The following is a 24,388-nucleotide window of genomic DNA, read 5'->3' as shown; positions in this document are numbered from 1 at the left end:
ACCACGACCAGCTAATTTTTGTATTTTTAATAGAGATGGGGTTTCACCATGTTGGCCAGGCTGGTCTCGAACTCCTGACCTCATGACCCGCCCGCCTCGGCCTCCCAAAGTGCTGCGATTACAGGCGTGAGCCACCGTGCCCGGCCAGAATTATTTTCATTTCCCAATCTAAAGAGCAGGCCAGGTGAAAGGAGCAAAAATTTCTCTAAGAGGGGAAATCAGGAAATGGGGAGAGGAGCGGGCAAAAGCAGGAATTAGTAGTGCAAAGGCAACAAGGAAGTGGGACGGGGAGAAAAGTGGCTTCTTCATGGGCTCTTCATATGGGAGTTGAGGGAAATCTTCTGATGGAGTCAGAAGGATCAGGAGGGCTTGTTTCCTGCAGATGCATAGGGCAGTGTGTGCCCACCTATTTTGAAGCACTGAAGACAGTGAGTGTAGCTAGAAACAAATCTCATGTCTCTTACGAGGCATAGAAGCTCCGGGCTCTGCTCATCTACATGGAAGTAGAGGTGGCTCTTGCTTTGCTTCAGAAAACCAAATCCATCCAAATCATAGACACCCTACCTAAGGCTTTAGGTAGATAAGGGTAGAACCACTATGTTTAAAATTTCAGGCCAGGCGTGGTGGTTCACGCCTGTAATCCCAGAACTTTGGGAGGCCGAGGCGGGTGGATCACCTGAGGTCAGGAGTTCGAGACCAGTCTCGCCAACTTGGTGAAGTCCATCTCTACTAAAAATACAAAAATTAGCTGGTCGTGGTGGCAGGCGCCTGTAATCCCAGCTACTTGGGAGGCTGAGGCAGGAGAATCACTTGAACCCATGAGGCGGAGGTTGCAGTGAGCCAAGATCGTGGCACTGCACTCCAGCCTGGGCAACAAGGGTGAAACTCCATCTCAAAAAAAAAAAAAAATACAATTTTCTAAATCCAGTGTCACTATCTTATATGAATGGACAGACCTTCCTACCCAAGAAGCAGCATAGACCTGGGAGCTCAGATCTTACTTATGTCACTTGTTTGCTGTATAGCCTTGGAAATAAGATGCTTAACCTCTCTGACCTTAGATTACTCATTTATAAAATGGGGATAATAATATCTACCTCATAGAGTTGTCGGGAGGATTAACCACTATCCCGGCCTCTTATGCTTCTTAATACACCCACAGTGAGCCTAACACTGAGCAAAGGCTCAATATTTCGTTGCCAGATTCATTATACAGTCCATAGGCCCCAGGGGCTCTGCATCATGCACAAGTACAGTTAGTACTGGCTTTTCTCCCTTGTTTATGTGAAAGGCACTTCTTTTCTAATAATCTCCACTCCTTCTCTGTCCCCTTTCCCCACGAGCTAGAATCCTAAAACTTAAGCAGCTAATTTCTGAGTCCTGAAAGAGAAAGCTATCCCAGGTAATCATCCAAGTCCTGGTAAGCACAGCATTAGGACCATGGCCAGGCCTCTCACCAAGTCAGCAGACTTCAAGGACACTAGCAAGATAATGAGCTCCTCTCCATCTGCATGCATGTGTGCTAACCATCTTGGGCAATTTTCCCCTCTCTCTCAACCTCAGCAGCGTTCTTTACCTAGTATGCAATTTTCCAGCATTGTCAGGAGTGTGAACCACAGGTGCCTGGGCCTGATTTGCAGTCTTTGTGCCTCTCCCTCCCTGGGGCATTCTGTGAGGCTGTGGAATTAGCTGCATTTTTCTCCTCATTCACATCCCTACTAATCTTAAGAGAGTAGATACTGGCCCCAGCCTCACTCAACACCCATAATTCATCCCTGGCTTACAGCCCTCCATCCCACCTTGCTGCCAAACTAATTTAGCTGTCAGTGTGTTTTTTCCAGGCAGTATAGGTCCTAAATTTCACTACCGTCTCAGCCATTCCCATAAAGCCAGGCTGAGAGAAGGGGATGAAGTAGGAAGTACAGAATTTGCTTCAATTTATCTCTTGGCTTCTTCCCAGATGATAAATTTAGTTGCCAAATCCTGATTAATTTCTTTTGTCATTTTTAAAGTAATAGACAGCTTTTCTTGTCTAGGCTAGAGACAAGGCAAAGAAAATGGGAAATCAGGTAACAGATTTGGCTTTTAACAGGGATTGCAGGTGTATGAACTCTTTGGGAAGATCAAGTAAGAGAACAAACTGACTGCAAATGGGACCCCACTGTCCAAGGAAGCAAAATGTCTGACACGCAACAGGTGCTCCAAAAAATGTTAATAGAATGAATAAATACATACATGAATGAATGGAGTCATCAGGTCACTTATTCCTTCAGTGAACATCATTTGAGCCTAGCTTAGGCTAAGACGGATTGGCAAACTTTTTCTGTAAAGGGCCAAATAGTAAGTATTTTTGGCTTGTCGGACCATATGGTCTCTGTCGCAACTACTCAATTCTGTCATTGTAGTGTGAAAGCAGCCATAGACGATACATAAATGAATGAGCAAGGCTGTGTTCCAGTAAAATTTTATTTCATTGGAAACTATGACAGCAGGCTGTAGTTTGCCAACCCCTGGGCTAAGAAATCAGAAAGAGCTGGCTTCAAATCCCAGGTTGTTCTTTAACTAGCTCTGTGACAAGGCAAGCAACAGTATCTCTTAAGCACTCAGTCTCCTCATCCATTAAACAGGGATTAAAATGGTAGTCACCAGCCAGACGTAGTGGCTCACACCTGTAATCCCAGCACTTTGGGAGGCCAAGGTGGGCAGATCACCTGAGGTCAGGAGTTCAAGACCAGCCTGGCCAAAATGGTGAAACCCTGTCTCTACTAAAACCAAAAAACATTGGCCAGGCGTGGTGGCAAGTGCCTGTAATCCCTGCTACTTAGGAGGCTGAGGCAGGAGAATCACTTGAACCCAGGAGGTGGAGGTTGCGGTGAGCCGAGATCGCACCACTGTATTCCAGCTTGGCAACAAAGCAAGACTCCGTCTCAAAAAAAAAAAAGGTAGTCACCTCATAGAGTTGCTGGGAGGACTGAATGAAAGAGGGCATGTGAAGCAGAGCACACAGCATGCACTCAGTAAATGTGAGTCTTTATTGTTATTTTGTTTTGTTATTATTTTGTCATCTCCCCCATTGAAATGTAAGCTCCATTAACAGGACTCTGGGTTGTTCCCTACTGCATTCCCAGCACCTGTGACAGTGCCTGGCACATATAGTAAGTGTCAGACGGATGGATGATGGATGGATGGACGGATGGATAAGCTAGGCACAGGATGTTTAGGCTCTCTAGAAGAATATTAAAAGTAAATACAACATAGTCTCTGACTTCAAGGAGCTTATAGTCTAATATGGGGGAGGAAGACATACTAAAACCTGACTATAATTATAGTCAGGAAAAAGGAAATAGTAAATAGAGGAAGCTATTTGAAGGAAAGAATCCCTTTGAAAAAGAATCTATTTGAAGGGAAGGTGAGGCCAAAGGATCTTCTGGAAAAAACTCTTCAGGAGCCTCCAGTGCTTTCCTGTGGGCTCATCCCTACCCTGGGATATCAGACAACATTATGCCAAAGCCAACACCCTGGAGAGATGTTCGCATTACACAAAAGCTCAGGTTTTCCCTGGCGTCTTGCAGGCTCTTGCTCATTCTGTCCTGATTCACACTCCAATCAGTTTAGGACAACACTAGCATTCAAACAAAAATGGAGGTGAGGTCAAGCCTCTCTGAGGCCAGAAAGAGATCAGCAGAGTTTAAAAACCAAAAACCCACTTTCCTCAGAAGCAAGCTTGTTCTCCTAAATCTAGTCTAGAACTGATTTCTCCCTTGGTCCCAGTGAGAATTTCTCTCTGATGACAAAGGGTTCTCCTGACTTGGATGAGGACTAATCTGATAACTGAGTGAATTACCATGGGGCTAGAAAAGGCACTGGGCTGAGTCAGAAGGCCTGGATTCTGATTGCTGTGTTACCTCAAATAAGTCACTCTCCATCTCTGGACTTCTATTTCCTTGGCTATGAAATGTTCTGAGGTTCAGAGATTCAGGAGGGCTGCACCGGGCAGCTCCAGCAGGCTGATCCCTTGCCTGGCAACACACAGTGGCCCTGGAGATAGTGCCTCAGGCAACAAGATAGTCTTCCTTAGGCCCTTGTGTGGCCGGGGAGAACATGCCAGGGTCTCTTGTGAATGGGTCTAAGGATGCTATGAGTCATGTGGAATATATTTCCACCAACAACACTGAGTCATTGGTTATCTCCTTAAACGAACCAAACACAAAGCTTGATGGAAGCCACTGTGGCAGAAAGGGGAGGGGGAGCCCCGGTGCAGCTCGCTCGCTCTCTTGAAGCTGTCAGTTGATTCTTTCATGAGCTCATCTCCTCTTGTCCTCAACTATGGTTTGCTTCTTAAGGATACTGGTGTACCCTTTTCCCTCTTCCCATCTAGTTCTATGACATTGTCTGAGAATGCCCCGTGGCCTTGCCTTTAACCTCCCTGCAGTTGTTTTTATCACCAGAAATCAAAAGGTTCCTGGCCCAGCAGTGGAAAGCCTTGTTTCCATTCCAGTTCACCTGAGGCCATTACCTGCCATCAATAATGATGCCTTGGAAAGACAGTGGTTCTCATTGTGAGCAGGATCATGTTCCCTTGGGTGGGAGGAGACGGGGAGCAAATCAGAAACTTTAAAGAGGCCTTTTCTTTTTTTTTTTTTTTTTTATTTGAGATGGAGTTTTGCTCTTGACGCCCAGGCTGGAGTGCAGTGGTGCGATTTTGGCTCACTGTCACCTCTGCCTCCCAGGTTCAAGTGATTCTACAGCCTCAGCCTCTCCCAATTAATTGGGATTACAGGCCTACACCACCATGCCTGGCTAATTTTTTTTTTTCTTTTTTTTTTTTTTTAGTAGAGATGGGGTTTCACCATGTTGGCCATGGTGGTCTCAAACTTCTGACCTCAGGTGATCCACCCACCTCGACCTCCCAAAGTGCTGGGATTACAGGTGTGAGCCACCGCACCCGGCCCAAAGGGGCCTTTTCAAACCATAGGAGCACCCCCGACACATACGGATTCTGACGGGCTCCCCCTGGAAAATGTTCCCCTCTCTGCCACGTTGAGAATCACTGCCCAGAGCCATATTATCCATATTATCCCTTTGCAATATCTCCTTTAGTCCAATATGTACAGTCCCTGAATTTTGGACACAGACAAGCAGAGAAACATGGAAGATGTGATGCATGAATCCAGGTCCAGGGAGTGATCAGTGAGTAAAGGGCAAAAGGTTTGCATCCACATCCTGCTGAAGCCTGTGGAAGGTGGGAGTTGGAACAGTGAGAGGCAGAGAAGTGCTCACTCACTTTCTCCCACACACCGTTTGGCATTTCACTGTGGGAAGCAGAGTGAAGACGAGCTTGATTTGGTAGATCCATCCTATTCACTCTACATGTCTTTTTTCCTTTAGTTTTTCTTGGCAAACATTTGAGCAGAGTAGGGTTGATGGGAGTGAGAGGATGGGTTCTTATTAACTTCCAGACTAAGACTCACCTTCCCTTTGCTCTGAGGAAGGCAGTCCATCCTGCTGTGGTTAGAAGGTTGCTTTTGAATTTTCTTAGGACAGCTTCTTAAATTTTAATCTATACACAAATCACCTGGGGATCTTGTTAAATGGTGTAGGTGTAAGTGTAGGATGGGCCTATATTCTTCATCTCCAATAAGCTCTCAGGTGATGCTGATACCCCTGATATGTGGGCTACACTTTGAGTAGTAAGCCCTGAAGAGAGAAGAAGGCTTGGTTGCTCCCTCATTTCTGTTTGTTAATTGCATGAATCTCCAAGCCCGAGCCTCTCAGAGTTACCTGCTAGGACCCCTTCCTACCACCTCCTGGAAGTTGCACCATCAACAGCCCTCTTCCTCTTGAGCATTTTTACATGGTCAAGTGGACACGGAATCCTCTATTTTATTCTTCAGCCTGAAAACAGAAACGGTGGAAACTTCCAATTATCCAGGGAGGGGTCAATTTCTTTTTGGTTCAGACTGTTAGAATTTAAAGGAATTTTACTACATTTTCATTACTCCCCTAGGGATGCTGCATCATAAAAGTTAAAATAGCAAGCATTTAAGTGTCTCAGAGTATTGTCTGTGGGTCAGGAATTCAAGAGCAGCTTAGCTGTGTGGTTCTGGCTAGGGTCAGTCACGAGGTTGCAGTCAGGAGGTTGGCTGGGGCTGCAGTGATCCACAGGCTTGACTGGAGCTGGGGACTTCATTTCCACGATGGGGCACTCAAATGGCTGTTGGCCGAAAGCCTGAGTTCCTTGCTGACTGTTGGCAAAGGCCCCAGTTCCTCACCACATGGACCTTTCTATAGGAATGCTGAAGCAACCTCAAGAAGAACGAGTGATCCAAGGGCAAGAGAACAAGGAGGAAGCTGCAATGACTTTATGACCTTAGAAGTCAGACACTCACTCATGCTTTATTCTGTTAATAGAAGTGAGTCACCAAGTCTAAGCCACACTCAAAGAGAAGGAATTAAGCTACCTCATGAAATTAGGATTACCAAAGAATCTGTGGAAATGTTTTTAAATCACCAGAGATGCTCCCTGGCTAAGGAGCCACCATCCTAGGTGACCCACTCAAGGGATGGATGTTCCTCATAATCTTACAGGTCTTCTAAGAGGAGCAATAAAGACCACACTCCTTGTGAAGACATTTCAAAATGGAAAGTCATCAATTCCATTCCACTGTGACAGGGTCCATCCAACTAGTGAAACTGCAAAGCATTTATAGTGCAAGTGAGAGGTGACAACGTGCTAGCAGCCCTCACTCTTAGCGCCTCCTCGGCCTCAGCGTCCACTCTGGCGGCACTTGACGAGCCCTTCAGCCTGCCACGGCACCGTGGGAGCCCCTCTCTGGGCTGGCTGAGGCCGGAGCCACCTCCCTCTGCTTGCAGGGAGGTGTGGAAGGAGAGGCGTGGGCGGGAACCGGGGCTGCGCATGGTGCTCCTGGGCCATTGCGAGTTCCGGCGGGCGTGGGCTCCAGCGCAGCGGCCCCCGCACAAGGAGCGGCCGGCTGACGCCCCTGGCCCAGGGCAGTGAGGGGCTTAGCACCCCGGCCAGCAGCTGCGGAGGTTGCGCCGGTCCCCCAGCAGTGCTGGCCGACTGGGGCTGCACTCAAATTCTTAGCTGCCTCTCCCCACGGGGCAGGGCTGGGGACCTGCAGCCGGCCATGTCCGAGCTCCCCCACTGCCGTGGGCTCCTGAGCGGACCAAGCCTCCCCGACGGGCACCACCCCCTGCACCTTGGTGCCCGGTCCCATCAACAGCCCAAGAGGTGAGGAGTACAGGTGCAGCTGGGTACTGGCGGGCAGCTCCGCCTGCAGCCCAGGTGTAGGATCCACTAGGTGAAGCCAGCTGTGCTCCTGAGCACATGGGGACTTGGAGAACTTTTATATCTAGCCAGAGGATTGTATGTGCACCAATCAGCACTCTTTATCTAGCTAATCTGGTGGGGACTTGGAGAACTTCTATGTCTAGCTAGAGGATCGTAAATACACCAATTAGCACTCTGTGTCTAGCTTAGGGTTTGTAAATACACCAATCAGTACTCTGTATCTAGCTAACCTAGTGGGGACTTGGAGAACTTTTCCCTCTAGCACTATGTGTCTAGCTCAAGGTTTGTAAACACACCAATCAGCACCCTGTCAAAACGGACCAATCAGCTCTCTGTAAAATAGATCAATCAGCTCTCTGTAAAATGGACCAATCAGCAGACTGTGGGTGGGGTCAGATAAGGGAATAAAATCAGGCTGCCTGAGCCAGCAGCGGCAAGTGGCTCCATCCCGTTTCACACCGCGGAGGCTTTGTTCTTTTGCTCTTTGCATTAAATCTTGCTGCTGCTCACTCTTTGGGTCCATGCTGTCTTTATGAATTATAACACTCACCGTGAAAGTCTGCAGCTTCACTCCTGAAGCCACCGAGACCGACCACCAACCCATCAGAAGGAAGAAGCTCCAGACACATCTGAAGGTCTGAAGGAACAAACTGGGGACAGACCATCTTTAAGAACTGTAACGCTCACCGTGAGAGTCCGCAGCTTCATTCTTGAAGTCAGCGAGACCAAGAACCCACCAATTCCGGACACACAAGGAGGGCAGAATATCATAGTGATGAAGAGCCAAGTTCAGGGATCTCACAGTGCTGAAGTTGAATCCTGGCTCTTCCACTTAGTTGTATATCCATGAGAAAATCTCTAAAGCCTCGGCTTCTCTATCTGGAATAATGGGGATAATATACCTATCTCAAAGTGTTATGTGAGCATTAAATAAGATATTGCATGTAAAGTGTGTAACACCTGGACTGGCAGATCGTAAGCCCTCAATACATGTCAGCTACTGTTTGCTCTTGTTTTTGATATCCTGCTTTCACCTGAGGCAACAGCTTTCTGTATTTAAAGAGGTGCTGGTCCCAGGTTTCTGCATTGTTTGTATGCCTCCTTCACCAGTGCCCCTTGTTGTATCTTTTTTGAGACCGGGTCTCTCCGATTGCCCAGGCTAGAGTGCAGTGACACAATCTTGGCTCAGTTTTCTTTTTTTTATTGTTTTGTTTTGTTTTGTTTTGTTTTTTGAGACAGTCTCACTCTGTCCTCCAGGCTGGAGTGCAGTGGTGCGATCTCAGCTCACTGCAAGCTCCGCCTTCTGGGTTCAGGCCATTCTCCTGCCCCAGCCTCCCGAGTAGCTGGGTCTATAGGCACCTGCCACCACGCCTGGCTAATTTTTTATATATTTTAGTAGAGACTGGGTTTCACTAGTTAGCCAGGACGGTCTTGATCTCCTGACCTCGTGATCTGCCCGCCTCGGCCTCCCAAGGTGCTGGGATTACAGGCGTGACCCACCACACCTGGCGACTTAGTCTTCTTACACTTTATTCCATTTCAAAGGTCTGGTTGACCTTGGTAACTGCAGGCTGTTTCCACATATGGACAGATTCTCTTGGCAAGTTGAGACTGAACTCTTCCTGGGCTAGTTCCTTCACCAGCCATTCTACTTAAGAAGGAACATCAGCCAGCACCCAAGGCAGATAAGGGCCCAGTTTGCCAGTCTCTGATGGCATAGTTTTCTTTTTCGGCACCGGACCAACTGGGGCTGGCTCCTTCCAAAGCCCAGCACTGGGGGTGATGGTTTTACCAGGAAACAGCCATTTCTGTTTTGAGCTACAGGAGGAAACTGACATATTTTGAACTGAACCTCAAGTCAGTTTAGGGCAAAGTACTTGAAAGAGTTTCCAGGGGAATGGAGAATGTATTTGTTCTACAATATGTTTTAAGATTTTTTTTTAATGTAGTAAAAGTATTCTGACAAAGATTTTGATAGGCTTACATCACATATTTCTATCTTTAAAGCAATCAAAGAAATCTTTTTATAGTTCATTCTCTGTTTTCTCTCCAGGTATTTAGTCTTCCTCCAGATCAAAAGGGATCTCTACCACGGCCGACTCCTCTGTAAAACATCGGATGCTGCCTTGTTAGCAGCTTACATCCTTCAAGGTAATGACTTTTGACAGGATAATTTTGCTTTTCATGCCAAGTACTGATTACATTATTTTCAGTTACCACTGATGACTCCTTCTTGAATCTAAACAGTATCTAGGCCAGTTGCTGTGGCTCACGCTTGTAATCCTAGCACTTTGGGAGGCCGAGGCGGGCGGATCACCTGAGGTCAGGAGTTCGAGACCAGCCTGGCCAACATGGTGAAACCCTGTCTCTACTAAAAATACAAAAGTTAGCCAGTGTGGTGGCACACACCTGTAGTCCCAGCTACTTGGGGGGCTGAGGTGCAAGAATTGCTTGAACCCAGGAGGTGGCGGTTGCAGTTGGCCGAGATCACACCACTACACTCCAGCCTGGGTAACAGACCAAGACTCCATCTCCAAATAAATAAATACATAAACAAACAAACATCTAACTTGAAACAGAGTTCAAGTTAGAGGGGTTTTTTGTTGTTTTTTGTTTTGTTTTGTTTTTTGAGACAGAGTCTCGCAGTGTCGCCTAGTCTGGAGTGCACAGGTGTGATCTTGGCTCACTGCAACCTCCACCCCCCAGGTTCAAGCTGTTCTCCTGTCTCAGCCTCCTGAGTAGCTGGGACTACAGGTGCATGCCACCATGCCTGGCGACTTTTTTTTTTGTTTTTTGTTTTTAGTAGAGACGGAGTTTCACCGTGTTGGCCAGGCTGGTCTCGAACCCCTGACCTCAGGTGATCCACCTGCCTAAGCCTCCCGAAGTGCTGGTATTACAGGTGTGAGCTGCCACACCCAGTCAAGTTAGAGGATTTTGCTTGGATTTCCTAGAGCCAGAAAACACTGAACGCTCAACCCTAAACTGTGCCTGAGATCTTAGTACCAGTCCCTTAAAGTCATTCTGACTCTGTTTTAGGGATTTGCCCTGGGCCCCTGGTTGAGAAAGTCCCTGAGACTCTGGAGCGTAATTAGGCTTGATTTTTTTTCCCATTCTCTTAGGCAAATCTCCAAGATAAGAAGCATCTTAGAATTCTAGTATCTATTTCAGAAACCTTTTAGTTCAGTGTGCTCAAAGTTGAAAGTGTTTCCAAGTAACAAGCACATTTCCTAACAGGCTAATAAGTAAGAGTTGAGGCTTACCCAGCTGATGCCCAGATGGGCTTTTTTTGCAAAACAGTAGGAGACATACGCACTCTTCACACACATCCCCTTCTGAGATGCAGACACACTTAAGTGCCACTTCCTAGATTTCTCTTAGTCTCTAGGCCTGAAACTGCCATTACCACTGGATCATTTTGGACCATAGCACTAAAATGATGAAGTTTCCCCCAAAGAATCTGAACTCTTAATTGGAAATCCCAGAAGCAACTTTGTGAAGAGAACTTGGAAAGTGCTTGCCAATAAGAAACTAAAGTCCTTCTGGCACTAGAAATATCATGGCCGGCTGCCTGTGCTAAGAATGTAAAATTTAGCCCATTGCCACTTTGACTTCTGAGACTCTTGTTTTTAAAATCATCTACGTGGGGAATCCAGCAGGTACTTAATAATTTTAAGATACCCAAAGATGCCCCTTTTGATATATATATATATATATATCATATATATATATATATATATATATGTATATGTGTGTGTGTGTGTATATATATATATATATATATATTTTTTTTTTTTTTTTTTTTTTTTTTTGACAGGATCTGGCTCTGTACCCCTAGGGCCAGATGTGCAATGGTGTAATCTCGGCTTACTGCAACCTCCACCTCCTGGGCTCAAGTGATCCTCCCACCTCAACCTCCCAAGTAGCTGAAACCACAAGTATGCACCATCACGCCCAACTAAATTTTTTATTTTTTTGTAGAGATGGGGTTTCGCCACATTGCCCAGGCTGATCTCGAACTCCTGAATGCCCCTTTTGTTTTTAAAGAGAAAGCCTGGCCTGACCTAAGTCGAGTCTTAAACTCTAGTCTTTTCTATAGTTTTACCCAATCATTCGTTTTTCTTCAAAAAAGTACTTGATGTCCAACCTTGATGTTTTCCACTTGGAACTTTCTAAATAAAATCAATATAAATGACTCTGGGCCAGGCACAGTGCCTCACAACTGTTACTCCAGCACTTTGGAAGGCTGAGGTGGGAAGATCACTTGAGCCTAGGAGTTTGAGACCAGCCTAGGCAACAGAGTGAAACCCCATCTCTACAAAAAATTTACAAATTAGGCCTGGCGCAGTGGCTCACGCCTGTAACCCCAGAACTTTGGGAGGCTGAGGCAGGCAGATCACGAGGTCAAGAGATTGAGACCATCCTGACCATCATGGTGAAACCCCGTCTCTACTAAAAATAAAAAATTAGCTGGGTGTGGTGGCGCGCACCTGTAGTCCCAGCTATTCGGGAGGCTGAGGCAGGAAAATCGCTTCAACCTGAGATCGTGCCACTGCACTCCAGCCTGGTGACAGAACGAGACTCTGTCTCAAAAAAAAAAAAAAAAAATTAGCCATGCCTGGGGTGTGCACCTGTAGTCTCAGCTATAGGCTGAGGTGGGCAGATCACTTGAGCCCAGGAGGTCAAGGCTGCAGCGAGCTATGATCATGCCCCTGCACTCCAGTCTGGGTGCCAGTGAGACCCTGTCTCAAAAGAAAAAAGACTCCAAGGCTCAAGGTCACCCCAGACTTCAGATTTTGGTCTCTTGATAACAGCAGAAGTTCCCAAGTAATTTGGAAGACACAGTGAGTAGGTTTGTAGTGAAAAAGTACAAGCCACAAGTATAATATTCAGCCATGGGAGGAGGGCACGTGTTCCTCTTAATATTTACTTCTCTCTCAAGACTTCACATCTGAAGTGGTTGTGGCTCTCACCTTCGAAGGAAAAAGGGCACCCACAGAGTAGCTGGCCCCTCCTCTTTCTTTTGTCATACCCACCATCCTCCCTGTGGAGAGCTTCACGTGGAAAAAGCTGGATTCTGACCTGGGTGTGGAAAGTACCGTGGGTCTTCTGCCCTCCTAAAGTTTACTGCTCTGAGATCTCATCAGGTTGAGAGATAAACTCTCTCTGTGAATAGCTGAAGGAGAAAGGCTCACACCTGGCAGGGACTTGAGAAATGAGCCTTAGAACTTGCTGCTTCTGAATTCAATGATACTTTGTGGTTACAGCCAGGCTTCCCACTCTGCAGGCCGCTCAAAGGAACCTGGCACCTGGTCAGCCCTTAATGAATATTTATTCAAATTATTCATTTGATTTGATTTGAACTGAGGGTTGAGTTCTGAATTTGGATCGCAGCTCATTCATCAATTTATTGTGTCCCTGCTAACATCCTCAAACTAGGATGTAGACCTCTGATCTGGCTGAGGCCCAAGAGGATCTCCCTTTCTGATCAAGCTCACCATTTCCTGTGCTGCCACAAAGAGCATTGTTCCTAGACCCTCTTCTCATGGCAGAATGGATGAGGACCATAGTGCAGGCCTCTGCTCTTTCATTGTAAATTTACTTGTGATCTCAGAACACAAGGCCAGCTCTCTGTCTCTCTGCACAGACTTGAATGCCAACCCAATGTGTGCACCTGGGAAAACAAAGGTGGACATGCTCCTGAAGGGCCTGCCCTCTGACCAGCTGACAGCCGTGCTCAAAATCCACTGTTTCCTGTAAATCTGATGTGTATTTTGGCTTTTGCTCTGTGTGCTAAGCTCTTGTTGCTTTGTCAATGATGATTTACCTGTCTCCATAATTGTTTTCTTCCACGTTCCTTTTGAAAGCGGAGATTGGGGATTATGACTCAGGGAAACACCCTGAAGGCTACAGCTCCAAGTTCCAGTTTTTCCCTAAACATTCAGAGAAGCTGGAAAGGAAAATTGCCGAGATTCACAAGACAGAACTCAGGTACGTGGCACTTAGTCAGGCCCAGAACACTGTGGCTTCTCCACAGCCTGAGCACACAGGCTCCACAACGTGTCCTCCGCTCTCACAGACTGTTTGCTGACACAGAGTGATGCTCCCCAGCCTTCCTGACCCCAGGATGTACCATTGTCAGTGATACACTGACAGCACAAGTCACAGCCACAAGCCTTGTGGGCTCCCTCTCCAACAAGAGCGATATAGGCTGAAGCTTTAAAGACAAGGGAGAATTGTGTTATAGGGGAAACAGAGAGGGATTGGCCTTTGAAAGGCATTTACCTCACTAAGATATTTAATGAAGATACAGAGGAAAGCATGAACTGGGGAAAAGGAAAAGATAAACACAAAGGAAACTGCATAAGAGAAAAAAGATGAAAGAAAAAAGCCAGGTGCGGTGGCTCATGGCTGTAATCCCAGCACTTTGAGAGGTCGAGGCAGGTGGATCACCTGAGGCCGGGAGTTCAAGACCAGGCTGGCCAACATGGTGAAAACCCATCTCTACTAAAAATACAAAAATTAGCTGGGCATGATGGCAGGTGCCTGTAATCCCAGCTACTCCGGAGGCTGAGGTGGGAGAATCGCTTGAACCCGGGAGGCAGAGGTTGCAGTGAGCTGAGGTTGCGCCACTGCACTCCAGCCTGGGTGACAGAGCGAGACTCCATCTCAAAAAAAAAAAGAAAAAGAAAGAAAGGAAAAGGAGAGGTTGAGTGAGGATGTGAAAAAGGGCAGGCCTCTGCTCTCAGTCTGTGACAGTGTGACAGGTGGCTTCTCAGCGGAGGATGGAGCTGATTCATAAATGCTGAGGGTGCATTGGGAGCGCTCTGGTTCAGGACTATGTCCTCAGCCCCGCCTAACTCAGGCCCCCCACCATACCCTACCTGGAGTCCCCGACTTTGCACAGAGGGAAGTGGAGGAGACGTGGCTTCAAGGGTGGCGCCTCATCTTTCTCAGCGTCTCTCACTTTGTCCAGAATATGCTGAATACCATAAAACAGCATTAATGCAGCCTTTCACACACATGAAGTAGGATTTTCTACAAAGCCTGATTTTTAAAAGCAGCAATAGGGTGTTTGGGCTCCACTTGGTGTATAGCACAGATTCCCCAAACTGACAAACTGAGGAAAAAAAGGGATATAGAATGCAGTGTTGGCCAAGCGCAGTGGCTCACACCTGTAATCCCAGCACTGTGGGAGGCGGAGGAGGGCAGATCACCTGAGGCCAGAAGTTCGAGAGACCAGCCTGGGCAACATGGCAGAAACCCTGTCTCTACTAAAAATGAAAGTAAATAAATAAAAAAAGCCAGATGTGGTGGCACACGCTTGTAATACCAGCTACTCAGGAGGCTAAGGCATGAGAATCGCTTGAACCGGGAGGCGGAGGTTGCAGTGAGCTGGAATCATGCCACTGCATGCCAGCTTGGGCCACAGAGCGAGACCCTGTCTCAAAAAAATAAAAATAAAAAAAAAATATTTTAAAAGGTTTGTGTATCTACTGTTCTGAGGAAAGACTGTGCCTGGCAACAGGGAGCAGAGCTGGATATTTCTAATGCTAATACTAAGCTTCAACTTGTTCCTTCCCTAACCACAGGCCCCCAGAAACCCTTCACTCGATGATTTTACCAACAAATACAACCGAAAGCCTCCTTCGCCTTTGTAAACAGACCCCTCTGCCCATGCTCTGTGACAGGAGGGGTTCCTGACCCTCCCAGCGGAATGGCAACACCAAACAAATGGAATCTTGCATGCTTCCCGCCCGTCTCCCTGGGTGTGCCTTCTCGGGTGCAGGACCCCGCGGCTCCTCGAGTCACTCTGTTAGGGAATAGTGACCCCTTGTGGTAAAAATCAGAATAAACACGGGCTTGTGGTGGTGGGGGCAGTGTCCTCAAGGTTCCTTTAAAGAGATCAGGGATGTGCTGGAACTGCTTGGAGGGCTTTAGGAGACATCAGAATAGTAGGGACAGCCCTCCAGAAAGCTGTTCAAAGCAGGGGATCCCCCAGGAAATGATGCCCGCTTTAAGGACCCTGAAGGTTTGGGCCAACTCCAGGGGTAAATGGAGCCCCCAGGGCCCACTCCCCCTGCAAACAAGGACACTCCCTGGAAAGGGAAGCAGTGCTCTAGCCAGCCCTTTGCTTGCCACACAAATATTTTCCAAACTTACCTTACGTGCCTCAGGTATGCTAGTGGATGCAGAAGTCTTTATTCATAGTAATACCCCCTTCCGCAGGTACTTCTTCCACAGGTCCTGCCTCGTCTTCATAATGTAAAAATACATCCATGCTTCTTTTATGCAGCTGTGATATGGGCTCTTGAGAGCACAAACTGTACACTGTGTTTCTTCATATATTTTCCAGCAAGTAGCACGAGACTGGCACATAAAGATGCTGCCTGACTGATGCCTCTCCAGAGGGACACTAGGGGGAATCCGGCCTGCTTCTCCTTGGGGTCAGCTTATCTTCCTGCCTGGCCATATCACCTGAGGCAAATGATAAGCTTCGAAATGAGCAATGTGCAGTCCTGCCCACCAGCCATCAGAGATGTTGACTTCACAAGCTGCCCGCCCCTCCTCACCAGAGCCAACCCTGTATCTGTAGAAGCACATCTGCTTTGCAGGGCTCTGGACCCAGGCAAGAGCCTGATGGTGATTCTGCCACTGGGTCTGCAATGAGCCCATCAACACACCTGCTAAAGAGGCAGTGGGAAGGGGTGATGCCAAAGGCCCTTCAGATGGCCTGGAGCCAGAGCTGATCTCTGCCTTTTTCATGGTCATCACCCTATGGACAGACAGCTGTTGTGGAGCATGGGACCTCAGTACTGTCTCCTGCCTCTCCTCACCCTACTTTCCTGTGTTTCCTTTTGGCAAAGGAAGAGGGCTGGGTGGCACCAACCAGCTATATGAGCCCCTTCTTTATATTTCAGTCTAGATCAGATCACATATGGGAAGCCTATGATCTGCCTCCAGCCTACAGATGTATTTTGTTTTACCCCATAGTATTTTAAATTGTGAAATACCACAGAAAAATCAGTATCCTTTTTTTTTTTTTTTTTTTTTTTTTTTTTTTTTTTTTGAGACAGGGTCTCATTCTGTCACTCAGGGTGGAGTACAGGGCTGTGACCATAGCTCACTGCAACCTTGCACTCCTGGGCTCAAGCGATCCTCCCGCCTCCCACCTCAGCCTCCCAAGTAGTGGGCCCTGCATTCTCAGTAATGGGAATCTCAGAGCTAGGGTGCTGCTGGCACAGTCCCCACCACTCCCCATTGTTCACACTCAGCCCAAGTAATTCATTATGTAGCCTGCCTCACTCTGAAAACATTTGAAGACAGTCAGAGACTCTAGCAGGAGTCTCTGAAGTTGGTCCTAGAACCAAGCAGGGAGCACACCCTAGAAACACTGAGATGTGTGGCTCACCCTGAGCACGTCTTCATAGAGAGTTACCTCAGGGGAACCTGTGGGAACAAGACACCTTGAAACCATCTCATTTTCTTTATTCCAGTGGTCAAACACCAGCAACATCAGAGCTGAACTTCTTAAGAAAAGCACAGACATTGGAAACATATGGAGTGGATCCTCACCCATGTAAGGTAAGACCCCCTGGTTGAAGACTCCGTGACCTTTCCTCCTCTAGAAGGTGTCAGGAGCAAGGGCCCCCATGCCTGCGCTCGGAGGCCCCCTTCAATGTTTACATGGCTGGCACTTTCAGTGAGATGTCAGAGAAAATGCCTCCTTTGAAAACTCCTCTGGATCCCATGCTGCATAATTTTGTGGTGCCACATCAATGTCAGAGGAACCGAGGCAAAGTCAATCTAAATAACAAATCCAAAGCTAGTGGGTAATTTGGTAGAAATGAAGAGAGCAGGGATGTGGAAGTCCCCCACAGGGAACGATCAGAGGCGGCTCAGTGACTGCCCACCCTTTCCTGACCTGTAATCTAGTTTCTTTCCAAGAGTGGGTTGTATTGACTGCAGTGGCATAAGTGACTGCACAGAACTGCAGTGGAGTCACATTTAATTCCATTATGCGCCTGTGAGGGATAGACGGGAACCAGCCAGGGAGGCTGCCCAGAGAAAACCTCTGTAATTACTCACACACATCTGGCATTTTGGAGATGAGCGGGGGCAGCCAGTCGCTGCCAAGGCCTGTGCAGACCCATGGCCCCTTCCGGTCTCTCTCTGTGGCTGTGGCCCTTCATGTCACCTCCTGTCCCTGTTGCTTTGACGCTGCTGGTCTCTACCTCAGTTTCTCATTTCTGCCTCTTTCCATTACTGGAGTGTGTCCAGTATCACCGTAAAACCAACTGTCAAGCTGATCTGAAGGAAACAGTATCAGTCAGGAACAGGAAGACATCAAGGTTTTCTTCCTAACTGGAGAGGGGATACTAAGTTTCAAGCAAAAATTAAAAGAATAGTCTCTTAGTTTCCTAGGGCTGCTGTAACAAGTGTCACAGACTGGGTGGCTTAAAGAACAGAAGTTTCTTGTCTCACAGTTCTGGAGGCTGCAGGTCTGAGATAAGGTGTCGGCAGGGTGGGTTCCTCCTGTGGGCTTTGAGAGAAGGATCCTTTCCAGGCCCCTCTCTTTGGCCTGTGGATGGCTGTCATCAGCCTGTGTCTTCACGCTGTCTTCTCTCTGTACATGTCTCTGTCCAGATTTCTCCAAAGACACCAGTCATATTGGATTAGGGCCCACCCTGACAACCTCAGTTTAACTTAATTACCTCTATAAAGATCCTGTCTCCAAAGAAGGTCACATTCTGAGGTACTGGAGGTTACAATGTCAACATATGAATTTTTGAGGGCACAGTGTATAGCCCATAACAAACAGGGATGCCGAGTGCGGTGGCTCATGCCTATAATCCCAGCACTTTGGGAAGCCAAGGTGGGCAGATCACGAGGTCAGGAGTTCAAGACCAGCCTGGACAACATGGTGAAACCCTGTCTCTACTAAAAATATAAAAATTAGCCAGGCATGGTGGCACATGACTGTAATCCTAGGTACTCAGGAGGCTGAGGCAGGAGAATCGCATGAACTCGGGAAGTAGAGGTTGCAGTGAGCTGAGATTGCACCATTGCACTCCAGCCTGGGTGACAGCGTGAGAGTCTGTATCAAAAAAAAACAAAACAGGAATGAACAGCACAGTGACACAGGGACAGAGCAGTGTCGTTTCGTCCCTTGGTGAGAAGATGATGATTTATTCTTGCCTAGGAGTTATGAACCTTGAGAACATCCTGACATTCAGAAACCCTGGTCATCTTCCCTACCCCACAGTTCCCTATCCACTAGCACAGGCTGCTGCAAAGTAACCCCTGTGTTCTTGGGGCCACACTGTCAGAAAACACATTCATGCCTGTTATACCAGAGTATCGACATTTGGATATTTACACATTAGCAAAACTTCCTAAACAATGTCCTCTGTGTAACAGATGCAGTTTAAACCCCTCCATAAATTGCTCCGATACTGTTCGCGGGGCACCCACACAGGAGTGAAGAGAGCTTTGGATAAGCTGGCCCTGGGCTCCAGTTCCCATCCCCTGTTGACTGGGGCCTTTGGGAGCTTCTCTGAGCCTCACTTGAAAGTACACAGTATGTGTTCAATAACTGTGCTCCCTGAACTGCTGAGTCACTCCAGGACCTTAAAGACAGCTGCCTGAAGATATGGTCATCAGAAGGGGCCAGGTTACCTCTGCATTTGACTCCAAACCTGCCCAGTCCCCTTGAGGCCACACATAGCATCTACCTCTTCAGAGACGGGTCCCTGAGCAGGGTTGAAAAGCCATAGAGATGGGCAGACAGTGAGCCCAAGCACTACACTGACTAAAGGGGGAAAAGGGATTCTCCACCGTTGCCCATGGGAGTCTGGAAGCTATAGTAGCAGCCAGCCTGGTTTCCAACCCAAATACACAAGCACCCCAGGACTGTGAGAGTCCTGTCTCAGCCTTGTCTCGGGTGAGTTTGTCCATCATTGGATGCAGAGAGGCTGAAGAGGCTGCAGGGAGGAACCAGCATTCACACCAGGCACTGTTGCGGCCCAGTTACATATGTCATGCCCTCTCAATCCCACAGCATCAACTCCTGGAAAGAAAGAGGGAGGTAGGGAAGAAGAGATGTTTGTAGCATGCCTCCCATGGCAGCCTCAGTGGAGTCTTTTCACATTATTTTCTCCTTTAATCCTCACGCCAGCTGTGGGAGGTAGATGTTATTCTCCTTGTTTTGTAGATAAGAAGACTGGCATTCCAGGAGGCCAAAGTTCACAAGCCCTGAGCGGTAGAGCAAGAATTTGAACTCAAGTTACTATCCATTGTTATGTACCCTATGGAAGAACACTCCGCAGGAGACTTCTGCTGGGGGAAGGTGGGAGTGCTCAGGTCTCTTGTTCCTGAGCCCTGTGCCTGTTCCTCACCCGGGGCCATGCCAGGGCCCTATTGCAGACCCCACACAGAGCCCCTCAGCTCCTCTCATTAGGCTCTGACCATGACTCCTCAGCTCTCCCAGCAAAGAGAACGGTTCAGGGGCCTTTACTCTTGTTATTAAGTAGAGTCGCTTGAGTGATATGCTATCAAGTGCTCGCCTTAATGCTGCTACAAGAAGAGCTGAAATAACCTGGCACACTTGGTGTAATAAATACTGATGATTTCTATTAACAGAGAGGCAATTACTGGGCCCAGGGAATCTGGGGCATGCAGCCCTAGGGAGGACAGAAGAAGAGGAATCATTTTGATAATTAAATGAGAGCAGAGTAACGCTCTAGCTTAGGCTCTGTCCCCTGGACTGATTAAGAAGCTGCTGTTCTTCCTGTGCACACTGATGGTTTCTTTCTGCCCAGAATGTCCTTGTCTGGCCCTGGGACCAGGAAGAGGAGATTCTACAAATGCTGAATGGGACAGCCAGAGAGCCCTATTAGCTAACACCCAAATTCCGAAAGTGCAGGACAAGGCCATCATGCATTCTCTGCCTTGACCCTCAGCCCCCAACTCCTGGCAAGAGCCCCAGCAGCCCAAGCCTACAGCTGCTGGAGGAAGAGAATGAAGCAAACCACTGGCAGTCTGTTGCTACATCTGTTCCCTGGCCCTGACAGCACTCCAACTTCAGGAGCCACCGTCTTGCTCCATCCAGGTAGCCCTGAGACTGGTGGTTTGGCCTGGGTCTCCTGCAGCACTGTTCTTTGGCCTCCTGGGCCCAACTTATGGAGATGTCCTGTTAAGCCTCATGGAGTAGTTAGGCCTGTTACAGATACCCAGCCTTGTTATTAAGAGTCTTGAAGGTACTCTTTACTGAGAGTCTGTCTATGCCAGGCTCATACATTATCTCATTGAATCTTTACAACATGACTGCCAAGAAGATATTCTTGTCCTCATTTGAAGATAAGAATACTGAGCCTCTGAAGATGCAGACGAGAAGTGGTATGAGAGAGATAAGCCCCCTCTAAGGGGCCAACTAACATGTCCAAAGGTACTGGGTAATACAGTACTGAGACTGGAACCCAGGGTTATCTGAGTCTCAATGCTGGGCTTTTTCAATTACTATTCATGGTCTTCCTTCTGGAGAGATGGAATTTAGGAACTAAGCACAACTTATTGCCAATTCTGACACAGAAGGACACTGATCTACAAGAATATTGATATCATCTGTCTTAGTCCATTTTCACACTGCTGTAAAGAACTACCTGAGACTGAGTAATTCATAAAGAAAAGAGGTTTAATTGACTTATAGCTCCACATGGCTGGGGAGGCCTCAGGAAACTTACAATCATAGCGGAAGGGGAAGCAAGGCACGTCTTGTATGGCAGCAGAAAAGAGAGGACGCCGGGGAAATGCCACACTTTTAAACCATCAGATCTTGTGAGAACTCCCTCACTATCACGAGAACAGCATGGGGAAACTGCCCCCGTGGTCCAGTCACCTCCCACCAGGCCCCTCTCCTGTCACGTGGGGATTAAAATTCCACATCAGATTTGGGTAGGGACACAGAGCCAAACCATATCACCATCCTATAAAAATTTAATGTAAGTTCACCAGTGTCTTTATGTCTGCTTTGTATAGACCAGGATAAAATTGATTTCAACAGGATCTAGGTTAGATCAACCACAAAAATAAAATTACACTGTCCCTTTGCCCTTAAAGTGGAATCATTACTTTCATAATCTAGCCACCGAGCCAGCTGTCTAAAGAAGAACTCCTTCCCCCATCTTGACGAGTTTCTCCTCACTTTTTTTTTGAGATGGAGTGTCACTCTTGTTGCCCAGGCTGGAGTGCAATGGCCTGTCTCGGCTCACTGCAACCTCTGCCTCCCAGGTTCAAGTGATTCTCCTGCCTCAGCCTCCCAAGTAGCTGAGATTACAGGTGCGTGCTACCACGCTCAGCTAATTTTGTATTTTTAGTAGAAATGGGATTTTACCATGTTGGCCAGGCTTGTCTCAAACTCCTGACCTCAGGTGATCTGCCCTCCTCGGCCTCCCAAAGTGCTGGGATTACAGGCATGAGCCACCATGCCCGGCACCCCTCACTTCTGAGAAACAGAACAAGAAGGATCAATGATGGCTCTCCCACCCTTGGGTGGGCCCCTCTTGGCTGTGCGGCAGGTAGGATGTTAGATTTACTGCTGAAATGAAGAACTTCACCAAAGGCACCTGGTGCAGTTTCCACCAGGAATTCTATTTCTGAGCTGTCATGGAGTAACACCAAGTCTCTTACAGGGTGCCTCCTCCTCCTCCTCTTCATTTCCATTCTAGTTTACGGTGGCCAAGTTTAAGTGTAGTATATTCAGACTAGGTGATTTTCATGACTGACTTCAGCGTCCAACTGTGAGCTCTTTCAGAAATGGGCATAGGTATCTGGTAGAGCATGTGGAATCATCTTCCAGAGGGTTTTATAAGAAATAGTGGCTTCATTCATCAAAACTGAATTACTTTGAGTCACGCCCCAGAGAGGGGACAGGATGACCCTAGAGGCCTAAAAACCAAGAAGGCGTTGCCTACTCAGTCATACCCAGTGTGTCCTCTAGGGTGGCAGGAGACAGATGGCTACTTTGAATCCGGAAGTGGAACCGGTGGGGACTAGAAATGGTGGCCAGATGTTCCTGCTTCTGAACCAGTCAGTGCTTTGATTTCCAAAAATCCTTTCCTGGGCAGAGTGATCATCTTAGGGTGAACTTTGCTGGTGTTGACCGACACAGGTGAAGTTTGATGGCGAGGGCCATGTAAACACATGAATGACAAGGAATGCATGTTCATCCCCTCTCCAAGGAGAATACACATGAATGACAAGGAATGCATGTTCATCCCCTCTCCAAGAGAATACCGTTGGCCACGTCCTAGCAGTAAGATATTTGATCTATCTCCCTAAAATCAGATGGAAGTAGTATTTCTCCAGGTATATATTATTGCCCTCATTTTACAAATGAGGAAACTGAGGTTTAGAGAAGTAAAGTCACAGCAAAGAAGCAGAGCTGGGATCCTAAACTGAGACAGAAGCTCTTTTCACAAGGATGAGAAATTGAAAACAATTTTTTTAACCTTACCACTGAAGAAGTGAACTAGATTATTTCGACTATTACCTGCTGCAGAGTGTAGCTGGCAGTATCCACAGCATAGCTATCAGGACCCTAGTTTGTATTCCACCTCCTGACTCTACTAATGGCTCAGTCCTGTGGGCACTGATTTCATAGGGATGGGAAGGGGACAGGGAAAAAAGAGAGTTCAGCTTGATAAAATGGGAGATCTGAAGAACAGGCGACTGTTGACTCCACTTCTCACCTTGTCCTCATTCCCTCCTCTTTTTATCATGCAACTTGTTATTTTACACACAAACTCCAAGGACAGGCTCACAACAAGAATGACAAGTCAGATAGAAGAAACTGGAGAAGTTCCAGGGAAGGTGTCAGAGTGGCTGCCTGCTTATATTTTTATGCCAGCACAAATGTGAGATTTCTCACTGTAATTCAAGTCCCTTCCACACTGATTGCTGAGCCTCATGTGCCAGAGGCAAGTTGCAAACATCCCAGCTGTCACCTGCCCCTGCGGACACCAGGTGCCAGGGTCTTGCAGTGGCCTTCATCTGCATCTATTGCATTTGAAGCAGTTTGGAGAACTGCTCTCTTCATATGAGATTGGGAACAATTGGGATTGTTCAAGGTGCTATTATTGCTTATGAAATGATGTGGCATCTCATTGGGGTTTATTCCCGGCTCTCTGCTCCAAAGCAGCCAGTCTGGTTAGGAGAGGCTGTGCTTCTCTAACTCTAATACCTGCCTTCCCTCAGAGGCCAGCTCTGAGGTATCTGCAGGATGCAGGGCAACCTGGTCAGCACCGCCCATCTTGTGGGACCACATCTCCCCTTTGCTCTGGCCTGAGGGACACAGGTCACTGAGAGGACTCGGGTGGATCTCTGACTGTCGTGGCCTCTGTTCCCTTCCCATTCTCACTTCAGATTCATGGATCACCCCACTCTTCCATGGTCCCCTAACAGTGAATTACTTCTACTTTTTTCATTCTAACTTCCCACATTTTGTTTCCTAGCTAGCAAAATTTAAATCTGTCAACATCAGGAAAAATGGTAAAATGTTAGATTTCTTTAAAAAAGGATTTGTATTAAGCTCAACAAACTCAGCTAACTAGTAGCAGGTATAATAATATTAATAACAAACACATGCCGGGCGTGGTGGCTCATGTCTGTAATGTCAGCACTTTGGGAGGCTGAGGTGGGCGGATCACTTGAGCCCAGGAGTTCAAGACCCACCTGGGCAAAATGGTGAGACCTTGTCTCTAAAACAAACAAAAAACATGGCCACTAGCATTTGTGGGGTGCCTCCTAACATAACCTGTGAGGTAGGTAATATGATCAACCTTCATTCTAAAACAAGGAGTCTGACCGTGGAGAAACTAAGGACCTGGCCACAGTCACACAGTGAGAGGCAGAGCCGGAGCTGGACCCGAGCGGTTTGACCCAGAGCCCGCCCCACTGTGGTTCTAGTGGGGGTGCTCTTCTGCCTCTCACTGCCCATATGAGCCAGAGTGAAAGAAGCAGAGGGGGGCCCTCTGCTGCCTCCCTCCCCTGCCTTCCCCCCACCTCCCTTCCCCCCACCTC

At 47.5% G+C, this 24,388-nt stretch overlaps 1 protein-coding gene across 5 annotated transcripts in view; it reads left to right on the top strand.

Annotated features, from left to right (window-relative positions):
- Positions 1–24,388, top strand: part of FRMD5 (FERM domain containing 5) — a 348,152-nt gene that overhangs the window by 299,653 nt on the left and 24,111 nt on the right. For all 5 annotated transcript variants that reach the window (XM_017861042.1, XM_017861041.1, XM_017861043.1 and 2 more), the window contains 3 exons: positions 9,366–9,463; positions 13,177–13,300; positions 16,807–16,894. In XM_017861042.1, coding sequence (XP_017716531.1) covers positions 9,366–9,463; positions 13,177–13,300; positions 16,807–16,894 — 310 coding nt within the window. The remainder of the gene's footprint in view (positions 1–9,365; positions 9,464–13,176; positions 13,301–16,806; positions 16,895–24,388) is intronic.

Source organism: Rhinopithecus bieti, unplaced genomic scaffold, assembly GCF_001698545.2.
Source record: "Rhinopithecus bieti isolate Rb0 unplaced genomic scaffold, ASM169854v2 scaffold_55715, whole genome shotgun sequence".
Taxonomy (NCBI): domain Eukaryota; kingdom Metazoa; phylum Chordata; class Mammalia; order Primates; family Cercopithecidae; genus Rhinopithecus; species Rhinopithecus bieti.
The sequence above is the reverse complement of the archived record's forward strand: the minus strand, read 5'-3'. Positions and strand labels throughout refer to the sequence as shown.